The sequence below is a fragment of the Pararge aegeria genome, chromosome 1 (assembly GCF_905163445.1).
Source record: "Pararge aegeria chromosome 1, ilParAegt1.1, whole genome shotgun sequence".
Taxonomy (NCBI): Eukaryota; Metazoa; Arthropoda; class Insecta; order Lepidoptera; family Nymphalidae; genus Pararge; species Pararge aegeria.
In genome coordinates, this window is record NC_053180.1 from 5,147,671 (window position 1) to 5,170,296 (window position 22,626).

The window sequence follows — 22,626 nt, forward strand, 5'->3', positions numbered from 1 at the left end:
AACAACTATCACCCGTTGTGTAGTTACCGGGCACTTAAAAGTAATAAAATATATGGAGATAATGTTACTGTACACAATGTCTTCGATGGGAAGGAAAAAAAATAAAAAATCACAATTTTAAAACAACATTTATTTTTACATACATTAAGTCGGATTCAAAATGCCTGAAACATACTGATTTTTGTGTACACATCAGTTATAGATTAATTTCATGGACAGTAAATAATATATTATCTTTTGCGATTTTCTTGTGAAACAATAAAATTATAAGCGTTATGTTATTTTAATCACCTCGCAGTAGGTACACTACTATACACGTAAATATTAAAAATTTCATTTTTAATCTTTAGGAATTTCATTAATTAGGTATATTTTTAAAATTAAATTTGTTAAAAATATAGATTTTTCTCAGTATATATTTAAACGTAGGTATTAAGAGTAAATAGACCATAACCCGCAACTGACCGTCTGTAACGAATGCAAAAAGTGCGGATCTCGAATACCGTAATAAACAAAGTGTCTGAACTCTGAGCTATGCTACCAATTTTTTTTTAAATATTAGTTTTTTTTTTAAATAAAATAAAACTACCGAACAATTGAGAAAAACGAGTTTGTGCTACAAATGGAAAAAAATCTATCAGCACTAATTTAAATGCCATCATTATATTATCTACAGCGAGACAGACAGGCTGTGACGTCAGCGTCGGCGATTCCGCCCTACACCAAAGATTGAAACCGTAGACATGCCCTCGCCTTCCTTTCATTTTGGCAAAATTCGTAAGCTCACCCATATATCATTAGTATCAGTATCTACCAAGATCCGAAACGTCTACGATTGAAATCTTTGCCCTAAACGAGTAAAACATTACCAAAAATATTTGCGGCGAAGGCTGCACTTTAAACGACAAAACAAAAGTTAATTAACACCGTCCTCACATACATATTGTGCGCAAGTACATTCACTTATTCACTATGAAAGTTAAAAAAGGAGGAATTGTTCAATACTATTTGGTTATTGGCAACGGACGTATCACCTACTTATGTCAAGGAGCTGATCACGCGAACTAAAGTTACATTACGCTACGCTAGGTTCCTTCCTCAAATCAATGATGTTGTAAGTAGAAAGAGGTAGATAATGTTTAGTTTTGCTAATTAGCCAACCCGAACTGTTTTCACAGAAATCATACATCGTAACAACAATGATTTTTTTCGATGTAAAAAAGTAGCAACAGATTACTATAACGGGTTAGTGCGACGCTCGTGTTAGTGCGACGCTACAATTATATGTGATATTATCACAATGTAACTCTTTGTGACTGTAAGAGTTTAAACACTTTCAGGGCGGCCTGTTATACTTCAGAAACGGCTTTAATGCTTGCAATAGCAAACCCCGGTAAGAATAATTTTAATGAATTTTAATTTTGTAATGAAGCTCATGTGAGGAAAAAGGTGTAGAGTGATACAGAAGAACTCCTAATGTTAACTCTTTACAATAGGAAAGTTTGCGTGTCGTAAATTTAACCTGTTAATGCCATTACTGGTTAGCCCTCGACTGCAACCGTACCTTGTGGTAAGTGGTGATGCAGGCAGTATATTAAACCGGTTCGGTTTGGTTAGTTTGGCTTTGTCGGTAGGGCGATAACTAGCCAAGATCAAAGCAGTCCATCCAAAAAAGACCAAATTAAATTGCTTCACCAAAATGCCAGGGATGTCGTTGAACCTCTATCTACCTCTTTTTCGTTAGTTATAGCATCATTGATTCTCGAATGGACTTGAAGTGAACGAGTCCCCTACACCGGAGCCGGGTAGTTCTATAAATACACATTACACGTTCAGTTAAGATACATCGACACTGGCAGTATATAATCTACGTATCGAAAATTATAGAAAATATGCTAATTGCTAAACTACTTTATACATATTAATCACTCGTTATTGCGCATTCTTAATTGTACGAAGGGCAGCGGGGTTCGGCTATAAATATACCTACAGATACAAAACTACGTCCCGTACGTACGTCGCTAGCGGGGCGTAGTCATCTCATACACACGCACTTAACATACAAAAGGCAGCTGATATATTACGACAGTTTTTACCGAAATGAACCGAACCGAACCGAACGTGGAAAAAAGTTTTATTGTGCTATTCATTTTTTTTATTCCATTAAAAAATTAAACGCGGTTATTTTTTAAAAATCAAGAACAAAAACAAAAATTAATTACGTTTGTAATCTCAAATGCGCGACTTTAGTGTCTTCGGCCTGAGGTATGAGTGGTACGGGAAATACTATTAGTATACTGAATACTATGGAGTAGATAAACGTCAACGAGTCCACTCATTTAGTTCAGCAAATCAGAGGGTGCTTACAATTATTTTTTTAAGGACGACAAAAAGTACTATAAGGAAAAAAATAATTACATAAAATACCGTTGCTAACGCACAATAGGTGAGTCTGTCTCGTGGTTATTTAAATTGTGTTTACTTTTGTTTTGCAACCGTGAGTTGTACTTACAATATTATAAATGCGATAGTTTGTTTGTTTGTCCTTCCGTTACGCCCAAATCGAGCTAACAGTCAACTTGCTTTTTGGCATAGAGTTAGTTGAACGTACGGAGAGTGACATAGGCTTTATGCCAGTAAAACAAAAGGTGTCCATGGGATTTTTTAAAACCGGAATAAACGCGAAGCAAGAACGCGAGCTACATTAGTGTCACAATATTTTTTTTAAAGAAACAAACATGCACTGCTTCAAACACACTTATTTGACTATTTTTAGCTAATAGCATGTAATAATAGTAAACGTTTTTTATTCATTTTATCTTCACTAGGCGTTTCAGACATTGAAAGTTCTTGGAGACAATTGCCAAATCTGAGTAACATAAAAATTGAGACCTCATTTATATGTTGCCACATATAGACGAGGACTCAATTTTTATGTTTAGGTTGACGACGAATGAACCAACTTCATTCATAATTCAAATGATAAAGGACAAAAAATTGCATTGGAAAGTATAGTTTTGTGTTAGAGGACCTCCAACTAGGTGGACATTTATGTCAATGCGAGTAGGTCATAGGTGGATCAAAGTGTGCAAATCCATGCGAATACATACATGTCCAGCGGTAGACATACATCGGTTTGTGTGGATTATTATAATTTCAATATTCTTTTAGATTTAAGAGTTTTCTCTAAAAATAAATCTAAAATATAACACAGCTAGAGAAAAGAAAGTGAATTAAATTAAGTTAGAACTCATTTGACTCTGTAGTGAATGAATGGTGAGTCTATTTTGCGAGTGAAGTTGTTAATTTCCATTATTCGCGAACGAAGTAACCTCCTCTAATCTAATGTAATCACGATTTTTGTGTTGTTATACATAACTCCGGTTTAGTTTCCTAATAATTTTAATATATATCAACCAAAAATAACTTAGCAATAATAACTTGATTGGTGTATAATTTATCGTAATTTTTTTAGTTCGCATTGCTGGAGAGAGTTTCTCTTTCATAAAGAAAAATCAGATCATTGACCCACCGCGCTAGCCTAATAAGGCTTGGCGGGTTTTGACGATTATTATCAAGTATTAGTGAAAATACATCAATTCTCTAATACAAATTGAAAAATAGGATGTGTCAACTATTTGCGACGTATTGTTCTCAATTTCCAATATCAGGGTACTTTAATTAGGTCACACCGCCATCTCTTTCCATAAGTTGACACTAAAGTCGCGCATGTAGTTTATGTTCGTGAATTTTCCCAAAAAAAAAAACAATTACTACAAAATGCGTTGATTTATATTTATTTCGCGCCTCGCTAAAGTATGTTCCTGTTGAAAGTGCCCTTAAATTTTCATTGACCAAAATTCGAAGAGTTTTGCCACAGAGTAATAACACAACTAACTGAGAACACAAACGAACAATTTACGGTAAATTATTCTAGCGCCTCTATTCCTCAGAGTCTGTTAAAGAATGCCGAATCTAAACGAACCCTATTTTAATACGTTTTTTTTGGTATGGTAACACGCTATTTTAATTTCGCAACTCTAGCTTTCATACTTTTTGGTAAATAAAAAAAAATTAAGAAAAGAATATTTGCATCCGACTAATAAGCATCAGTAGTACTGCTCGGGAAACAAAACTAACCAGCAGCCTACGTTATTAATAGTAAATATAATATACATACAATAATATATATATTTTTGTTACTTTGCATTCACTTAATCGCGATTACCTTAAACTTAATTAAATAGCTACCAAATATTATTTTTTTAAAGTTACAATTATACAATAGGTATTTAAGACGCCTTGTTATTTATTTCACAATGATATCTAAAATTATTGGTTCTAGAAGTCGTTCTTTATTGCACATATTATAACTACTAGTTTTAAAAAAGTTCCTAAATATATTTAAATGGCATAAAATTCACTGAAATTATATTATAATTTCAAATCGAATCTACTCTAATACGAGAGGGAAGTTGATCGTAAAATTTCGCACGCACCGCATTTGACTTTTTTTTTCAAATGTACCAAGCATCATTTTCAACTTATTTATGCCCCACCTGCTGGGCGCAGGTCTCCTCTCATAGGAGACAGGGCTTTAAAGACCCACTACGCTGCTTCAATGCCGGTTGTATCTATCTATCCCTACTAATATTATAAATGTCAATGTAAGTTTGTTTGTTACGCTTTCACGCAAAAACTACTTAACCGATCCTCATGAAACTTTATACACATATTCTTGAAAGTGCTAGAAGTAATATAGGATACTTTTTATCCCGACATTAAGCTCGGTTCCTTTGGGAGAGGATGAAAGTGTTTGACGATTTTACATCTTTTATATCTTTAACGATCGCATCTCATCCAAATAACTGGCTCAACGTGTTCTGCATGGCACGGGGGTGAACCAAGCTAATTTCTTAACTCCGGGCTGGTAATTTTTTAACAGGAAAACATGTTCACATTGGCACTAAGGCAAGAGGTGATGAGGAGATCCCATGGACATCGAGGAAAACCAAAAATTTAACAGCCTCACTGAATATAGCTACATCGTACGTGTACGTTTTTGAGTCTGATAGACTTCACATTATACTGCTAAGCAATTAAAGCCCTTTTTTTTATGACACCCACTAGTTGGTCTTAAGTGGTGCAAGGCCGTGGAATTCGGAACCTTACCTACGCCCAGCAGTGGACGTCTATCGGCGTAGTAAATAATTTATACAAAGTTAGATATCTAAAATTTGAGTTTTATTTTGAACTTTAATTCCTTGATTAATCTAAAAACGCACTGAAAGATATTACCGCGCTAAACACAATCGCACACGCAAATAATTTAACAAAAGCACACGTTTCTGACCGGTCATTCAACCGGGCACATCTTCGTTTGAAATGGCGCAACTTAACAATAATTTTTATTTTTATTATTAATTTATCCTCAAGTCCACTGCTGGACTAGAGCGCTCTTCCAACGGAGGAGAAAGACGTGAGGAAGCTATTATTTTATATAGTTATATCGCGACACAATATTTTCATTGCCATTCAAATCTCTCGCGGGTAAACCGCAGAGCAGTTTAAACCACATATACATGTTAAGAAATAGCGCCAACGGTCAATTCTAATCTTTGATCAATAATTTACGCAATATTCCGTCCCATGTCACCGTACAGAAAAAGTATCCGATTTTTTGTGTGTTTAAAAAAAGTTTTCTTTTTTCTTAGTACTACTTCAAGTTAGCAATCCCTGACTGCAATCTCACTGGTGTTCAGTAACTATGAATTCTAAAATCAGTTATTTTAAACTCAGTCCCCTAATCTGTTACTAGGCGGCGTCGTACCGGAACGCTAAGATGCTTAGCGACACGTCCCTATAGGTTAAATAGCCTCGGAAGAAGCATTACATCGGACCAATCCAGAGAAATATAAGTTATTATAAATTCCCAAATTTTCCAAGCGCTACCCTGGCCTTCCATAACACACCTAAAATAATATATTCCGTCACTATATTATATTTTCGGGCGAAGAGAATGGCTTTTTCACGGGCAATGTACGAAAATAGGTCTCCAAAACTTAAGAGTTCTTATTTTCCACTTTGGAGGACTGACAGTAAATCTAATAAATTATTGATCGTAGGTTAACCATAGCACATCCAGGAATTCTATGCCAAAAATTACAGTCAGACCAAACGCCTTTGTTAAACAAAAAAGAAAAAAAAAAAAAAGGGTTAGAACGACTCCCATGCACCGCGAAATGTATGCATTAAACGTATATACCTCAGTATTTAAACATACGTTACAATTCCCTACTTACAATCAAAGTTTTTTTTTTTTTTTTTTAAACTCAAGAGAAAAATAAAAAATATAATATATTTTTTTCTCATATAATAGTTAGGTAATAGGTATACTTAAAAAAATAACGACTTTCACGTTACATTTAATTAATTAGAAAGCAAAATAGCGTTACGTTATTTTACAGGTTACTAGGAAGGATCGGCTTACGATTTAAATTTTGTTGATTCTTTTTCACACATGGTAACATTAGGGGTGTTGTGCTTCTGTTAGCAACACTTTTATGGCACTGAGCACTAACAAACATCTACATATGTTATATTAAAGGACCGTGTTACAGTTCATAAATGTTAAATATTATATACATAACGTTTCATGTCCACAAAGCACGTTAGGAGATTTGTCACTCTTATTGCAAAATATACCCATACATCTGACCATGGACAAAATGTTGTAACCAATGGTGCCCCTACAAAGAGTTATTTAATGTTATCAGTGTGGTCCCACCCTAATAACATTATATAACGCAATGTTTAATTTGGCTGTCAACAATACGTAAACTTAACCTTATGTTAAAGAGTATTGCCATCAAATTCGAGAACAAGGTCACAGTTTACTATTTTAATCATTAAAAAGTGAGTTTGATGGTTTGCCCCACTCTCACGCAGCAACGGATCAATATGGTTGTGATTTTAAGTGAAAAGTGAATTTGAATTTTTTTTTTATAAGCCGGAGTACGTCTCCGACTTGTAAAAAAAGCTGTTCATCCACACGGTTAAAGTCTAGTTCCGCATAGTTTCAGATTTGTAAACATCCAAATTAGCACCAGTACCAGTTTATATCATAATATCAGTTATTATTGGTTAAAATGCGCAATTCGAACGTCAATACAAAACAAAAACAATAAATTATAATTGTAATATTATGAAATATATCATCATACCAAAGCTATGTATAAATGTTATTTCGGAGCACCATTGAGTATTAAAACAGAACAAAAACACAGGAAGTTTTGCAATAAAATGGGCGAAATGCTAAAAAAACATTTAAAAAAAAAATTAAACAACAGCTCTTTTACTTACACATAAAAGAATTAACGAAAAATAGATCTTTTTAATGTATTCTACACTAACAAACACATTTTGTAAGTACATAAACCAATTATATAAACAAAAAAAAATATTTCTTTTTTTATTAATAACATAATATTTAATAATCGTTATAATGATAATAATATGTTAGGGCTTATTGGGTTATTAACATTGTTTGTACTTAGGGCTAACTAATCTTCTTAAAAATAAATGGGGAAATATATTAATTAATTAATTTAATTTAATCAGAAATTATTAAATTTTTTCAAATACTGCTAACAATAATTTGATATTCTTATAGACATCGCATCAAATGCGAGATGTGAACTCTTTGGACCTTAAATTAAGAAAAAAATCATATCAGTACAGGTTATTCAACATAGCTTTGAATAAAACCAATTTGTGTCTGAAGAGCTTTGATTTAACTTTAAATCAAAATTAGTGTGTCAAAAAAAAAACATTTTTGCACCACCAAAAAATACCTTAAATATATTTATTTATTTTCAATTAAATTGTACGTCTATGTCTTATTCATAACTAACCGAATAACCTGTATCCAACAACAATAATCATTAGAAAAAAAGTAAGTTACATTAGAAAAAAAAATAGCAAAGCCTTCGCTTTTTGTTATACATTCATTGTGTGCGCTTAAATAGAAGTCATACGATAAAACACATAAAAATAAACGTATTAATAAAAAGAACTACGTAATGGAAGACGTCGTAAAAACTAAACATAATATAAACGTAACCTAAAGCATATCACACATCAAAACATGCACCGAAAGCGACATATACATTTTTATTATATGAATTATTTACATTTAGCAACTCATAAGTTCTAAAATCCCTCAGTGTTTTAAGAACAAAGTGTCCAAAGAATTCTTCGAACATAGAGGGTTTCCCAATTATGACTTAAAACTTCGGTCGCTGACTACGGGCCTAATAAAAAAGCATAAACACTTAACGGGCAATGGGATTCGTAGTAGAACCATAGTTAACGTCTTAGCTCAAACGATGCGAAGCTAAATTGTTAAGCTGGTCACATAGCTTTGTACATTGTTGGACGTTAGAATAGGCAAAATTACAACTTATCTCCACGTGCACAAGATCGTTATTCCTCTGCGTTTAAAATTCACCCAAACGATCATTACAGCTTCAGCGTATAGGCGAGTGACGAAGGCTTATGCATCGCTCATGGCTCATGTTATAATGTGCGATTAGCATAGAGGTGCCTACACACTTGTCCGTGCAGGTACGTACGATCAGACCGAACGTGATTTCTTATTATATTCGATTCACAAAAGCCACGAGTGCTTTAAAAACCACATACCAGAGTTATTTAGAAATGTAATGGTATATTCAGGCAATGTTATGTATAGGAATGGCGTAAGTTAAGACTTTCGGCCATTTATACGAATTAACAGATTATCGTCAACTGTAGATGATATATCTATCACACGACAATATGTCGAAATTTCGGGAACAAAAGAGCGATACACCAGCTGTATTAAAACATTTATTACATGTAACGTTCCACGTTACTCTCGACCTAGTCATAGCTCAAAATCTATTTGACCCAATTGTTTTTACACAAAACCCAACGTCACAGGCTCTTGGCCGCGATTTTGTATGACATTCAAGTGTTACTATGCGCGAAATTATTTTGTGATGATGTTTTTGGCAATTCTGTCTACAACTTTTAGGATGCAATGTCTTGCCAGTGTATTAAGGTTTGAAAGTCATAAAAAAATCACAGGCCAAGACATGTCTCGCTTGCTGCTAAAATAGAATAGAAGGTTCTTCCGAGCAGATTCCGAAAAGCCAATATTTATGACAAATACAAGTATTCCTTTCCGAATAAGTGCGGAGGCACCCTAACAATGCGTCTGGCGAAAAAACAACGACAGAAAAACGTGGTCAACAGCATAGAAATATCAGCAATCAAAAATATACAGACAGCAAAAAAAAACATTGTCCAAAATAAAACAGCGTTAATTTAAAAAAAAAAAAAACAAAAAAGGCTATACAAGACTGTAAATTTGACTATAAACGACTAATATAAAAACAGATGAGAAAAGTTATTTCTTTACATAAGTAAATAATTTGTAAATAAAATTTGGTCTACAATGGGTACCTGAATAAATAACTTAAAGAGTTTATTTGTATATATTTTTTGCTCCGTTCAGTTACCAAGGGATTTGAGCCAATGGCCACAGTGCATTGATACACTTCACAGCAATAGTCAGGTCATTATAACTCAAAACAACTTGATCATTTTCCAGTATTGAAGCTCCAATAACACCAAAGTAAAATAGACTGAATTGTTACTTGTTTTAAAATCGTACATCTTTTACTACGGATATTTATTTTGCAAATGCTCCGCTTGGAGCGCTGTCCGCACAAGAGTGGATGTAAGCTTTAAAACAGAACATAAGAATCATTTTGCAACAACGTTACTGTGTTTCGATATTTGAAAATGACTTTCGAGTATAAAAATCCCATTATGACATAAAAATTGTTACAGCGCACGTTATGGATTGTGTTACATTAAATGTAATACTTCATACAAGATTTGAAGTCACAATTAATTGTAAAATTTAAGAATAACACTGAGTGATTCTCTTCCTTATTAAAACCGAAGAAGCCATTGGCCCTAATGTCTTGTCAATACAATAGGTTAAACAGAAATGTTTTGTGATGCTTGAACATTATGCTTATTTACTTAAAGTAACAAAATTTAACCAAATCATTGTTCAAATCAAATCATCGCTCTATTCAATGCAACACGTTGTATAGCAAAGTTGATTTTTATATTTTTTTCTTAAAATATACCATGTGTGTACACAATGTATATATCATTTAATAAAATTGCATAATAAAAATAAGATGTTGCAAATGATTTTTTAAAACTTATACCTTAAGTGGGTATAATTATATTTTCTTGTATTATATCTGATACAACTAAAGCAAATATTGAAGAGAGTGATAATATACTTTTGTCTACGGTATACAGCGCATATAACAATCATATGGTATTCTAAGCATAATAAGAATGCCGATTGAAGAAAATTTTTGGTGATCTCCTCACCATTATTTGTTTAGGGTATTAATGTGATTTTTTTACAAATGTATTTATATATATAGAATAAATATATATTATAAATAAATAGGTTCAGAAGAAGACTAAATAAACATTCACTCTTCATTTGAAGGTACCCGGAACGAACTTTAAGGTAAACGGACTTTCGAAAGACTAGATCTTTAATCTTTCAACAAGTCAACGTTTTGCAATAAAAATAGACGATTTAAGCGTATATCAACAAATCATATGTCAGTAAATCACGTCACAAGGCAAATTAAAATGCCACCCCAGCAGTATTAAAGTGTTTGACACATTATTCAGCGTTATTTTGTATACCATATATATAGCAAAAGCAACATTCGTTCTCGCATAAGAATGTTTGTTTACGAATTACTAATCTAGCCTCCTGTTAGTTTAAGTCGGGAACACATTGGCAACACGATACATCAGCCACGCAACGCCACGCGTTCTGAGTCAAACCATAGTACAAATAATGCAGCATGAAATTTAAAAATGGCGACGTCCATTCGTCTTAAATATCGTAGTGATTTTATAACCTTTTGAAGTTAAATACAGATCCAAATTACGCATTTTATAACCTCAAGTGTCCCAAAAATCTCAATCACACGAAACGATTATACAACTGCAAATACTATATTACTTTTCTGACAGGTCTTTTATAAATCCTCTTTGCGAGGCAAAATAAGTGATATGACAAGGGTTGTACACCGTCGCAAACTTTCTATTGGTGGAGATGAAATATCAGCACTGCTTTGGAAAATCATCTATTATACATCATATAACCAGTTGCCAACCGGTCGCGTTCTGTCAGAAAGTAACACAATATGAGGGCAGAGAAGAAAGTCACGCATTTTAGTATAATTTGTATACGCTTTTTTTTAGTACAAAAGAAAACTATTTGTGCAATAAACTATTGAAACACGCTTGCAGTAAATCGAAATTAGGAAACCAACGATAGAAAATGAAGTTTTTCTTTTCGAAAATATACATATTTCGAAACCACAGGTTTTAGAAAAATCATCGTATTCTTTTTATTACTCGCAGTGGTGGTTTTATATCGTATAATTGGTTAAATTTCGCCTATTAAGATGTCTATTCATTATTGTAAACTTACGACTAAGTACAGTTTAAAGTATCTCCCAAACAGGTGCAAGATTCCCATCGGTATATCGACCGAAAGTATCGCCGATAATTCCGCAGCTGTGTATCGCGCATAATGTACTAAATGTAATATCGCAGGTATCATTGCGAAAATTCCGGACGAAATTTCGCACATATTTGCGAGACTCGGGAAACCTCGATCTGTCGGATTCATAAAAAAGAGACAGCGATATCCTATATTACTACTGTCAGTTCACTATCTAAGAAGATATTATAATACGCACCAAATTTTCTGATCGTTTCGAAGTAAAAATTTGCTTATGCAACGACATCATAATTGCGTGTCGAACACTCTCGAAGAAATGAGACGCGTATCTCAGTGTAAGAGCAACCAAAGCCACAAACTGCGCGAGCACGCTCGAGCGCTATCCCTTATAATAATTTGAAATTTGGATGAAACTTTTTACGCTGTCGTTTTTGAGTATCGAAACACTGTAACGTTAGAGGAAAACGGACCTAATATTTTTCGTTTTATAGTCGTAAATTCTGAACTGCTAAATTTTACTTCACAAATGTTCTACAAAGAGCGCTGGCTAAAGTATGAACGAACATAATTAAGCTTTATAAGAAAATAAAAAAAGTCCATTTTACTTTGCCGTTACAGTGTTTCGATCCTGGAAAACGACTCTAAGTATGCGAACTTGCAAACCTCATACAAAGGATAATAGATTATAAACAGTATGTACGGCGAAATTTTGGTGCGTTCTATACAATACGAGATAGAATTATACACTTTACTAACTTCATTACAACCGACAAATCGAAGTTGCTTAATAGTTGGATGCCCGATTGTTGACGTGTCTGGTGTTTTGGTGTCGGCCGCGAGGTTGGGGGTTAGTGCACGGTGTGTCGCGGGTGTCGCTGGGCTCCGGCCAGTGTCGGCGACCGTGTTGCACTTCTCTTTTGTGTTTTCTGGAAGAATAAACATTAGGACTTAATAAGCTTAACAAGCTAAACATTATGGGACGTGTACAGAGGCCGGCACCAGTGGTTGCATCTGTCGCGTTATATTTTGATGACGCGACAGTCGCAGTTACTTAATATTATTTTAGATGTCCTCAACACCAATTTATGAATTGTCACTGGCGGCGTTTTGTAATGACGCATTAAGATAGCTCGTACGAAATGATGCCCTGTAAAAATTACGGAATACCGTACTAGTGTCTCACCGGTGTCAGCGTGTGTCGCGGCGTGTTTCGTGTCGCGTTAGAGCAGCTCGTACTGGCGCAGATGCATGCGTTGGATAATGTCGCGACAATCGTTGAACACCCGCTTGATGTTTTCTGTGTCGACCGCGCAAGTGAAATGCGGGTAGCAGTAGTGTTTGCCGTCTCCGCTCGCCGTGCTTATACGCTGGAACAAGCACGTTTTATGTCAAACAGAAGAACAGTTAAACAGCATGTATAGAAACAGTACTTGCGTTACCATTTTTTTTAACATCGATTAAAGACTAGGAGGACTAGGAGACATGACCCGAGATATACATACGGAGTCACCTGGCAACTCCATCAATATTGCCATAACTACTACACATTTTCTACTTTGAAATACCAGGGCGTCATAACTCACTAGGAAATCTCTGGAAATGAGCGTGTGCGATTGAACTTAGCATTGAGCATTCTTCTCTAGAGTGCATGGTGCTCATTTGGAACGGCGCTTATGAGCGCAATAACTAACAATAAATAACAATTTTGAATACTCTAATGAACCTTTAGGGTACTAGGATACGATTTATAGGACACGTAGATGGCGTCGTCATATCGAGATGGTCGCGCGCTTCCGGATACGTTTAGTAGTGTGAAAATTGCGTAATCTTAGTACCCATAACACAAGCTACGCTTACTTTGGGGCTAGTACTACGATGTGTATGGTAGTAGTATATTTATTTATTTACTTATTTATAGTACCCTATAGCACAATAACTCACAGGAAGCTCCATAAGCATATAAATATAAAGTACATGGAGATTTTTGGTAGTGCGCGAATTCCTAGGAGTGAGCCTCTAGGGTACTAGGGCATGATAACTTACAAGGAGCTCGACTCATATAAAGTACATGGCGCACCGATTTTGGACCAGTTTATAGTGCGCGAATTCGGATAATGACCCATTTTGATACTAGGGTTTAATAACTCATAAGAAGCTCGCTTCATATAAACTATAGCCAATGCGTTACATCATGATAACTAGCGGACCCGCGCGACTTCGTCTGCGAATGAGTCGAATTAAAAAAAGTACTCGTATGTCCAATATAAATGATTTCGAGATTCCAATATAAATGAATCCTAGCTAGATCGATTTATCGCCCTCGAAACCCCCTGTATACTAAATTTCATGAAAATTGTTGGAGCTGATTCCGTGATTCCAATTATATATATATATATATATAAATATATAAATACTAGAGGTCCCTCGCGACGTCGTCCGCGCAAAAGTTTACCTTAAAAGATAGACATGCTGTCGCCTGTACCAGGCTTTTTTAGAACTTATAAAGGGAGAAACTTTTTTATGCGTGATTTTATCGAAACTTTAACCGTTTACGCAGCGCACGTGGCGTAAGCTAAGTGGCCGATTTTGAAACATTCTTCATTGATCCTATGCGCCTTTTAGTCTTGCTAAAGATGGTAGCGTGCTGGTATATACTCTATAGCCTTTCTCGATAGATCAGCTATCCAACACTGAAAGAGTTTATCAAATCAGACTCGTACCTGAATAAATCAACCGTTTAGTTGCAGTATAGGTAAATAACCTAGATACCGACTGCAGCGCCATCTTTCGGGCTGATTTGTGAATCTAAACCATCCAGGATGCCACCCAAACGCATACAAAAAAATTCATTCAAATCGGTCCAGCCGTTTAGGAGGAGTTCAGTGACATACACACGCACAGAAGAATTATATATATAAAGATATACAAGAATTGCTCGTTTAAAGATATAAGATTTAGCTTTCATTTGGTGAAGAAATGGTTAAAATCGATCCAGAACTATATTATAGATAGCCGGCACAAACAAACACACACACCAAATAAATATTTTCCCTCTTTATAGTATTATAAGTGTAGATATGGCGCACGCATTTAAACCGTTTATGAGCGCGCGATTTCCGCTAAGTGCCACTCTATTGTACTAGGGCACCATAACTTACAAGGAACTCGTCTCGTATGAAGTACTTGGCGCGCGCCACCTCGGGGTGGTCTCGCGCGTCGGGGCTTGCGTCAGGCGGCGTCTGGTAACGCGCGAACTCCGCGAAGTACTCCTCCAGCCGCGACTTGCCGGCTAGCACCTTCTCTGCTAGCAGGTCCTGCTTGTTCAGGAAGAGGATCACGGATATCGTGCGTAACCATCTGGAATTCACGGAAGACTTATTAACTTTAATTTAATTTAAAACCGGATCATAGTGTATTTGCATTTCTTCATCAGATGAAACAGTTATACGGAAAAACCAATACCCAAAAAGAATAGTTTCTGTTAAAAAGTTTTGGACACTAAATTGTATTATGTTTTTATGGTCTCGTAAATGTCGGGGGATTTCCGGAGTTTTCCGGGGCAGTTCCGCATGGATTCTTCCCATAGCACCATGTTGTAGGAGGTGCTTTAATTATATTTGGAGATGTTGTATCTCGAAACTGATGTCCATAGACCTACTGGTCACTGGTACCTAACCTAACATTCCCCTGACCTACTAAGCCATATGCTCTTGAAAAAGTAGCGGCATTATTATTTCGTCCAAGGGGCGTTTTGCGTGCGATGGGAGTTTTGGAGACAGTCTTCGGGGACATTCCGAGACAGGTCAAGGATCATGCCACGAAGATGAAAGCTTTGATTTAAATAAATAAATAAATAAATATACTACGACAATACACACATCACCATCTAGCCCCAAAGTAAGCGTAGCTTGTGTTATGGGTACTAAGATAGCTGTTATCTGTCTGAATATCTTTATGAATATAATACATATAAATACTTATAATATACAGATAAATACCCAGACACTGAAAACAATCATGTTCATCACACAAACATTTTCCAGTTGTGGGAATCGAACCCACGGGCTTGGACTCAGAAAGCAGGGTCGCTGCCCACTGAGCCAATCGGCCGTCGGATTTAAGCACTGGATTCACTATTGTCAGTGCACCTAACATATCATTCTCCTAACCTATTGTTCCATATGCTCTTGAAAAGGTCAAGGGACTCCCGGAGGCGGTTCTGCGTGGGATCTTCTCGCAGCACCATGTTATATGAGGAGCACGCCGTCACGAAGATAATGGCCGTGACGTCATTGAAGCACTGAATCCATTTACGCCGCTCGTCACGCTGACCGCCCACATCGAACATGCTGGAAAATAAAAAAATTACACTCTCGTTAAACATATGACAATGTTTCGATAGTTGTAAATTATATTTTACTGTCTGGTAGTAAATTATATCTTAATTTCGTCTGCGATTATTTTGGGTTCCAAAAATTCATAAAATATATCATATGACCTTACTATTTCTATATGAAATTTCACCAAGATGATTAAGCGATTAAGCCGTACACAGGTAACAAATGCTTTATTTTAATCATGCGGTTAACTTTTACCAACAGCTTTTCCGGAATGAATTAAATCATATATCCATCACATGTATGCAAGTATGTATGATGTGTAAGATCGGTGTAAGCTAGCGTTGAATGTAGGTAACAAATAAAAATGTCACACTTTACCATGTAAACTATTTATTTGTATTTGTTTTCTTCGCCATTGGTTGCCTGGAAGAAATCGCTATGAACCGATAAGGCCGCCAAATTGTATACGTTTTTTTGTTATACTTTTCTTTTTCTATGTACTTTTCGTAGTGTGCAATAAAAGTATATTCAGAAGCGTTCTATATTATTCTAAGAGAACTATACCGAACATGGGCCAGGTTTAAAGCTTTGTTATACTGATCAACCATTTTCACTTACTGGAAATTGACTTTGTCGACGACGAACTGCGTCTCAAAGATCCCGGAGGTGAGTACACGGCAGCGCAGGATGTCCTGTTCCGTGGGGGTATAGTCCGCGCGCTTTATCATGTGCACCTGATCAAGGAAACTGGAACAAAAACCCAAAGTAAAATACTACCATTTCATAACACATCGTAAGTAAGTGATCTAACAGAGTTAAACGTTTTAAAAAAATTGGTTGCCTGTAAAGTCGGTATACGGGCGAAAGTTTTACGTGACAACGACTTTGAGTGGTAAAATAATTTTAATGTGAATATTCATTCGTATAGTAGGAAGAAGGATGAAATAATAGTAACAATTTAAAACATTTATTTATACAAAGAATTATATTTAAAACATTAATTTATACAAAGAATCTCGCACTGAATTTCATATTAACAAAATTTTATTTTTACCTTTACACATACATACGTATTTATATACAAATATACATACACTTGCAATACATTTGCGTACAATGAAACAGCGTTTACTACAAAGGGACGCGTGCCTTTCACTTTTTATGTCTGTCTCTCTCGCTCTTAGGCGGGCTAACCATGCCCGAGTGGAAGGGACGCGTGCCTCTCACTCGCTCTCATTGTGAGCGCATAACGTGAGCGGAGCGTAACGCAGTTTCTTGAAGTGTCACCCGGCAAACCAATTTATAAGACGTTGTCACGTCAAAATCATTGAAATATAACCCTAACTGCTTTAGGTTTAGATTTGAAATATTACAACAAGAGTTGTATTCGAACGGGATAGACAATAGATGTATTCAGTTGCCTGCACTTCATACATGCATTGAAGCACTGCCTACCCTAAAATTTATATCACTTTACAGATTTTTTTTTTTGCCAAGTTTCTTAATTATGCCTACTCTGGTCTAGAACCTTGTGCACGCCACTGAATGTATTGGAGGATATCGCTATGTAGCAATAAGGCCGCCAAATTGTATATTCTGTTTCGTGATTGCTTTTCTGTTTTATACGTAAAGGAACTACGAAATACAGTTGAAGGGTGCATAAGAATGTTTTTAAGGAATCACTCTGTAAAAATATTAAACGAAAATAAAGCATATTTATTTTCCATACAAAGTAATTCAAAACATTCTTAGTGTTTACTTATAACAACCCTATTGAAGATAAAAGACCGACACGTGCATAGTACCTACACTACCTCATAAAGTGACGGGAGTCAGTTGATTTTACTTTGGCATGTAACAGTAAATAATGTACAAAAGCCTCTGAAGTATTATTTCGGTTTTCATTAACTCATTGTATACTTTATGTTGTGTACAATAGAAGCGTATTAATTTATTCATTCATTCATATATCTCGCAGATACCATGTACGCAGAAACTAATAGAGGACGTTTTCCGATTTGAGCAAACTTCGCAAAGAAGAATTCTTCGTTCAAATTTATTAAGTTGTAATTTTTGTATGATATTTTTTTTTTTTGATAATGTTCTTTATTAGATACTTACTAGCATTACTAAACTAAGAAACAAAAAAAAAATAACGTATCATAAAAAGCCCTTTGCTTCAGTTTAGTATTATCGCCCCAGTGGACAGAAATCTGAAAGGTCGTAGCGTCAGCGTCCATTCTTTGGACTATTATTGGTGTGTATGTATGTAATAATATTGGTGTGTATGTATGTAATAATATTGGTGTGTATGTAATAAATGTATGTAATTATTAAAAATTTATTGGGTTTATCTATCTATCAGTCTACTTATCTAAGAAAAAATGGACTGTACGTACTACTTGGCACAGTCGATGAGCTGGTACTCGTTGCTGCGGTCGTACGTGCGCTGAACGCCCTGGTCCTTCCAAAGCTCCTCGGTGTGCTCGTAGAACTCCGGCGGGTAGTCGAAGTCCGGTTGGGACGCTACATCCTGTAAGCGATATCAGTGCGATTGTTTAGTCATTTTCATAATTAAATAATAATAAATGAATAAATATACTACGACTATGTTGAGTCGACCGTTATTGTTCCGATCGACGTTTCAGTCAATGGTCTTCTCGCGAAAAGCTTCGAACAACATCTTAAAAAGCTTTCGCTTGGTTGTTGGATCAAGGGTCGGATACAGAAGGCAGTAGTCCTTGAAACGGCGCGTATTGTGAGGAAGTTCCTCACTCTGGAGCCCTGACCGCCGGTTGCTTGGACATTCAAAAGCCCCGCAAGCGGATGGTGGATGTTTTTTTTTTTATAAATTTTTAATAGTGTTTTTTTTTTATTTTTAAGCATTGTTAAGAAAAATGAAAAAGAATAAATGATAGAATGAATAAATATACTACGACAATACACACATCGCCATCTAGCCCCCAAGTAAGCGTAGCTTGTTCTATGGGTACTGCTAATCAAAAGAACAATATCTATTTTTCCATAAAAACTAATTCAGGACATTTTCAGTGTTTACTTATGACAACCCTATTTAAGGTAAAAGACCTACACGCGCATAGTACCAATGCTACGCGACATGTACCTAATAAAGTGGCAGGAGTCACTAGATTTAACTTGCATGTAATTTTAGAGCGTAAGCGTAGGTTGTGCTATATACTAACATAGCTGATGAAAATTTTTATGAATATAATACAAACTTAAACTTATAATACACAGATAAACACGCAAGACTGAAAAAGATTCATAATTAAATTCTTTCACATACAATACGACCTATATATAATCATCTCACCTGTATGTAATCAACGCGTGCCTTATTTTCCGGTTTTTCGAGCGGAATGGGTGGTGTCAGAGTGCTCATCGCACCCGTTATCGTCTGGAATGTAATATTATCATTTATTAGTAGCCAGCTGGTGCCCGCTTTCTTCGTCCGCGTTTATTTCTATTTTTAAAAAATCTCGTGGGAACCGTTTGGTTTCCCCGGGTTCAGTTAGAGCTTAAAGTAAGGAAAAACGAAGAAGCAAACAAACAGACAATCTTTCACATTTATAATATCAGTATGTATTAATAACAATTATTGGTAATAAATCAGTGGACAGGGCTTCGGACTCTTATCCGAGTAATGTGCGGTTATAATTTAGGGAATCAAAACATCACTTGCTTTGACGTTGAAGGAAAACATGGCGAGAAAACCTGCACGGCTAGCAACGGCAGGAGACAATTATCTCCCCGGCAAAGGATAAAAGTATATCTTCTCCCACAGCGTTATCAACACTTGGAGAATTGGCTTACAAGTGAAAATAATATCCAAATAATATATGTGTAATATATTAACTGGGGTAACCTTCTCCTATTCCATGTTCCCGTGCTTTAACGGGTGGACACGTTAATTAAATCCCTTGTCAGGGGATATTACTTTTTTCTCCTGCCTGTGCTATGCCTGAGAGTTCTCATAACGTGTGTGTGAAGTCTACCAATATGCACATGACCGGCAGCATGGTGAACAATGGCCTAAACCCTGCCTCCCTCATTCTGAGAGGAGACCCGTGACCTGGGCCCCAAGTCTGCTATTTTACAAGATTTGTCATTATGACACCATTCCATTGCAATCCAATTATCATTGTGCCCAAAGTCGCTAGTCTACTAAATTCACAATGGTCTTACAATTGGATTGTAATTGGATGATAATTGCATTGTGGTAGAAAGAGAATCAGTGTTGCCATTTGGTCAAACTGTGTTTGAGAACTAAAATTAAAAAAACTACCATTAATTAATAATGTCCAACTAAGCGAATTTTTGATTAGAAATATTTTTAAATGTTATTGATTTGTGTTCTAAAGACGAACTTTGTATCACATTTGGTAAAACAATCGAAGGAACCCAAAAAACAAATATTTTGTGTGCCAAATTTTGTCAAAAATAATTATTTTTAATCTGTAACTGTCGAATTGACATTAAATTTCATTGACGTTATTTTGTGCTAGTGAAAATATATAAATTATAATCAAAACAAACAAAATGCTCCTCATCGAGCAAACTTCGTCGCTGCTTTTGGAGAGTTAGACAGATCAGCCTGGACACTGCAGCTGTACCAATAACGGACGTTGCCAGGCGAAGCGACATTGGGTTGCGTACCTACGCTCAAATTTTATAAATAAATTCCCACTGAAGAGCGAAAGTAAGTAATGCAATCTTGTACTGTTTAAGCATGATATGAAGTCTAAGTAGGTATCAAATTGGTGTGTTTCCAACAGTATCTCTGGTAATTTAATTAAAAAAAACAAATATGGGGAGTAATCAAAAATTTAATAAAATTCTTATTCTTTATTCATGTACGCTTATCACAGGTGCTAATGAACTTGTACTTATCATGGTGGTGCTAACTACATTTTTTAACTTAAAACTAAAGCTAGGAGGTTTTCATTCCATTCTATTTTCTTTTAAAAATTTTATCTTTTATTAACTTGTGGACCCATTTAAGGTATTGCACAAATTGTGACCAGCATCCCTGTAACAGAGTAAAAAATTGTTGTAGAATATTTAAAAACAATAGATTAATAGGACAAAACACTATGTTTAACCCTTGGAACACATATACTCATAATATATGCCTTTGTCCACAGTCTTTTGACAAGAGCCTGCTGCAGTGCCCAACCTTCAAGCAGACCCTGGTTTACTAGTTGAAGTCTCTGTGAACCAAGTCCTTATGAGATAGAGCTTTCCAACTCGGCTCTAATTGCGAACAAAGTGATTTGCTGTTATCTGTTGAAGAATTCTGTCCTCTATCTATAAGGAACTTCATCAGATAAAATAAATAATTCTTGCAATGAATATAAAAAGGGTAACAATAAAGGTTTGGATTTCAAAATGAAATTATATCCTCCTGCTTTTATTGGAAGCCAGCTGAAGAGTCTTCATTTTTTACATGTATTCATTTGTAAACTAAATTACTGTAAATAAAAATCATTGTTCAGTGTCTTATCTTTATTAACTCGTATTATTTGTCTCCTCATAGATTTATAAAAATAATTTTAATAACACACAAAAGTTAAATGCCTCTTGCAGAAGAATGGCTTTAATTGTGTTGTGGCTTTTATATTGTGCCAAACACAACATGCATCTGCAATCTTGCCAGCAGTGCAATTGTTTAGAGCAAGTATGCATTATAATGCATACTTGCTCTAAACAATTACCAGAAAAAGATATTTGGAAATAAAACACTTGACCATCAAACTATGTACATGATTTATTACAGTTTTCAATCTAGGAGACCCTAACATGCTATTTAAAGCATTTTATTTACTTTACCTGAAACATTCTTCCAATATACTTTTACAGCGCTCTACTGTATTGCATACAGTCACAAGTTTCATGCATAGAGTAGTGTGGTGTATCTCCCCTCTATAGTATTTAAGTTGTGGTCATCATAGTTTTCCACAGAGGAAAAACTCACCTGAAAATCCAACCAATATTAACCTTGACAATTAAAAATCTATATTGGAATTAATTAAAAAAACCTTAAATAAGTAATACCTAAAAAAAACCTCATGCCCCATTATCATTTAATGGAGTTAAGTGTTGGCTGAGTGGGTGACTCTGCCACACATTGGAGTTAAGAGCAGAGCCTGGGTTGCAGGCACAATATATTTAAATCTGCGTCACAGATTGTTAAATACATTGAAGATTATTGGCTAGATATATCACATAATATTAAAATATGAGTTCAATATTAAAGTTACTATTATAACAGTTAGGGAATGCAATACCTTAGTGTTATAATATTGCCTTTCATGAACATTTGGCCTTATTATTGCCACATGTGTCCCATCTATGATATCTGAAGTAATTTTTTTCATAGAAGCTGAAAAAGCATTCTTCTTGGTAAAGTACTCAGCATATAACTGGTAAAATATAATTTCTCCCTTCATCCATCACTCCACTTCAGCATCCTTATCACTCTGGACATTTAACACTTTTTATTAAATTTGGTGTTAAGCACCTCCGTTATTTGTCCCACAGCTCTTGAGGCAGTGATCTGAGAAACATTGTTGGGGGCTCTCTGCCCAATCGTTATTTTTAGAGCCAGATGCATAAAATGCTAGTGCTACCAGTAACTGCAAC

At 35.3% G+C, this 22,626-nt stretch overlaps 1 protein-coding gene across 1 annotated transcript in view; it reads right to left on the reverse strand.

Annotated features, from left to right (window-relative positions):
• Nucleotides 1-12,806: 12,806 nt before the first annotated feature.
• The window catches only part of LOC120624213 (guanine nucleotide-binding protein G(s) subunit alpha), a 38,457-nt gene continuing 28,637 nt past the window's right edge, over nt 12,807-22,626 (reverse strand). Inside the window, exons 4-9 of the mRNA XM_039890629.1 lie at nt 19,298-19,381; nt 18,363-18,496; nt 16,582-16,710; nt 15,793-15,972; nt 14,782-14,980; nt 12,807-12,990 (exon numbers count right to left, since the gene is read on the reverse strand). Coding sequence (XP_039746563.1) covers nt 12,844-12,990; nt 14,782-14,980; nt 15,793-15,972; nt 16,582-16,710; nt 18,363-18,496; nt 19,298-19,381 — 873 coding nt within the window. The 3' untranslated portion in view covers nt 12,807-12,843. The remainder of the gene's footprint in view (nt 12,991-14,781; nt 14,981-15,792; nt 15,973-16,581; nt 16,711-18,362; nt 18,497-19,297; nt 19,382-22,626) is intronic.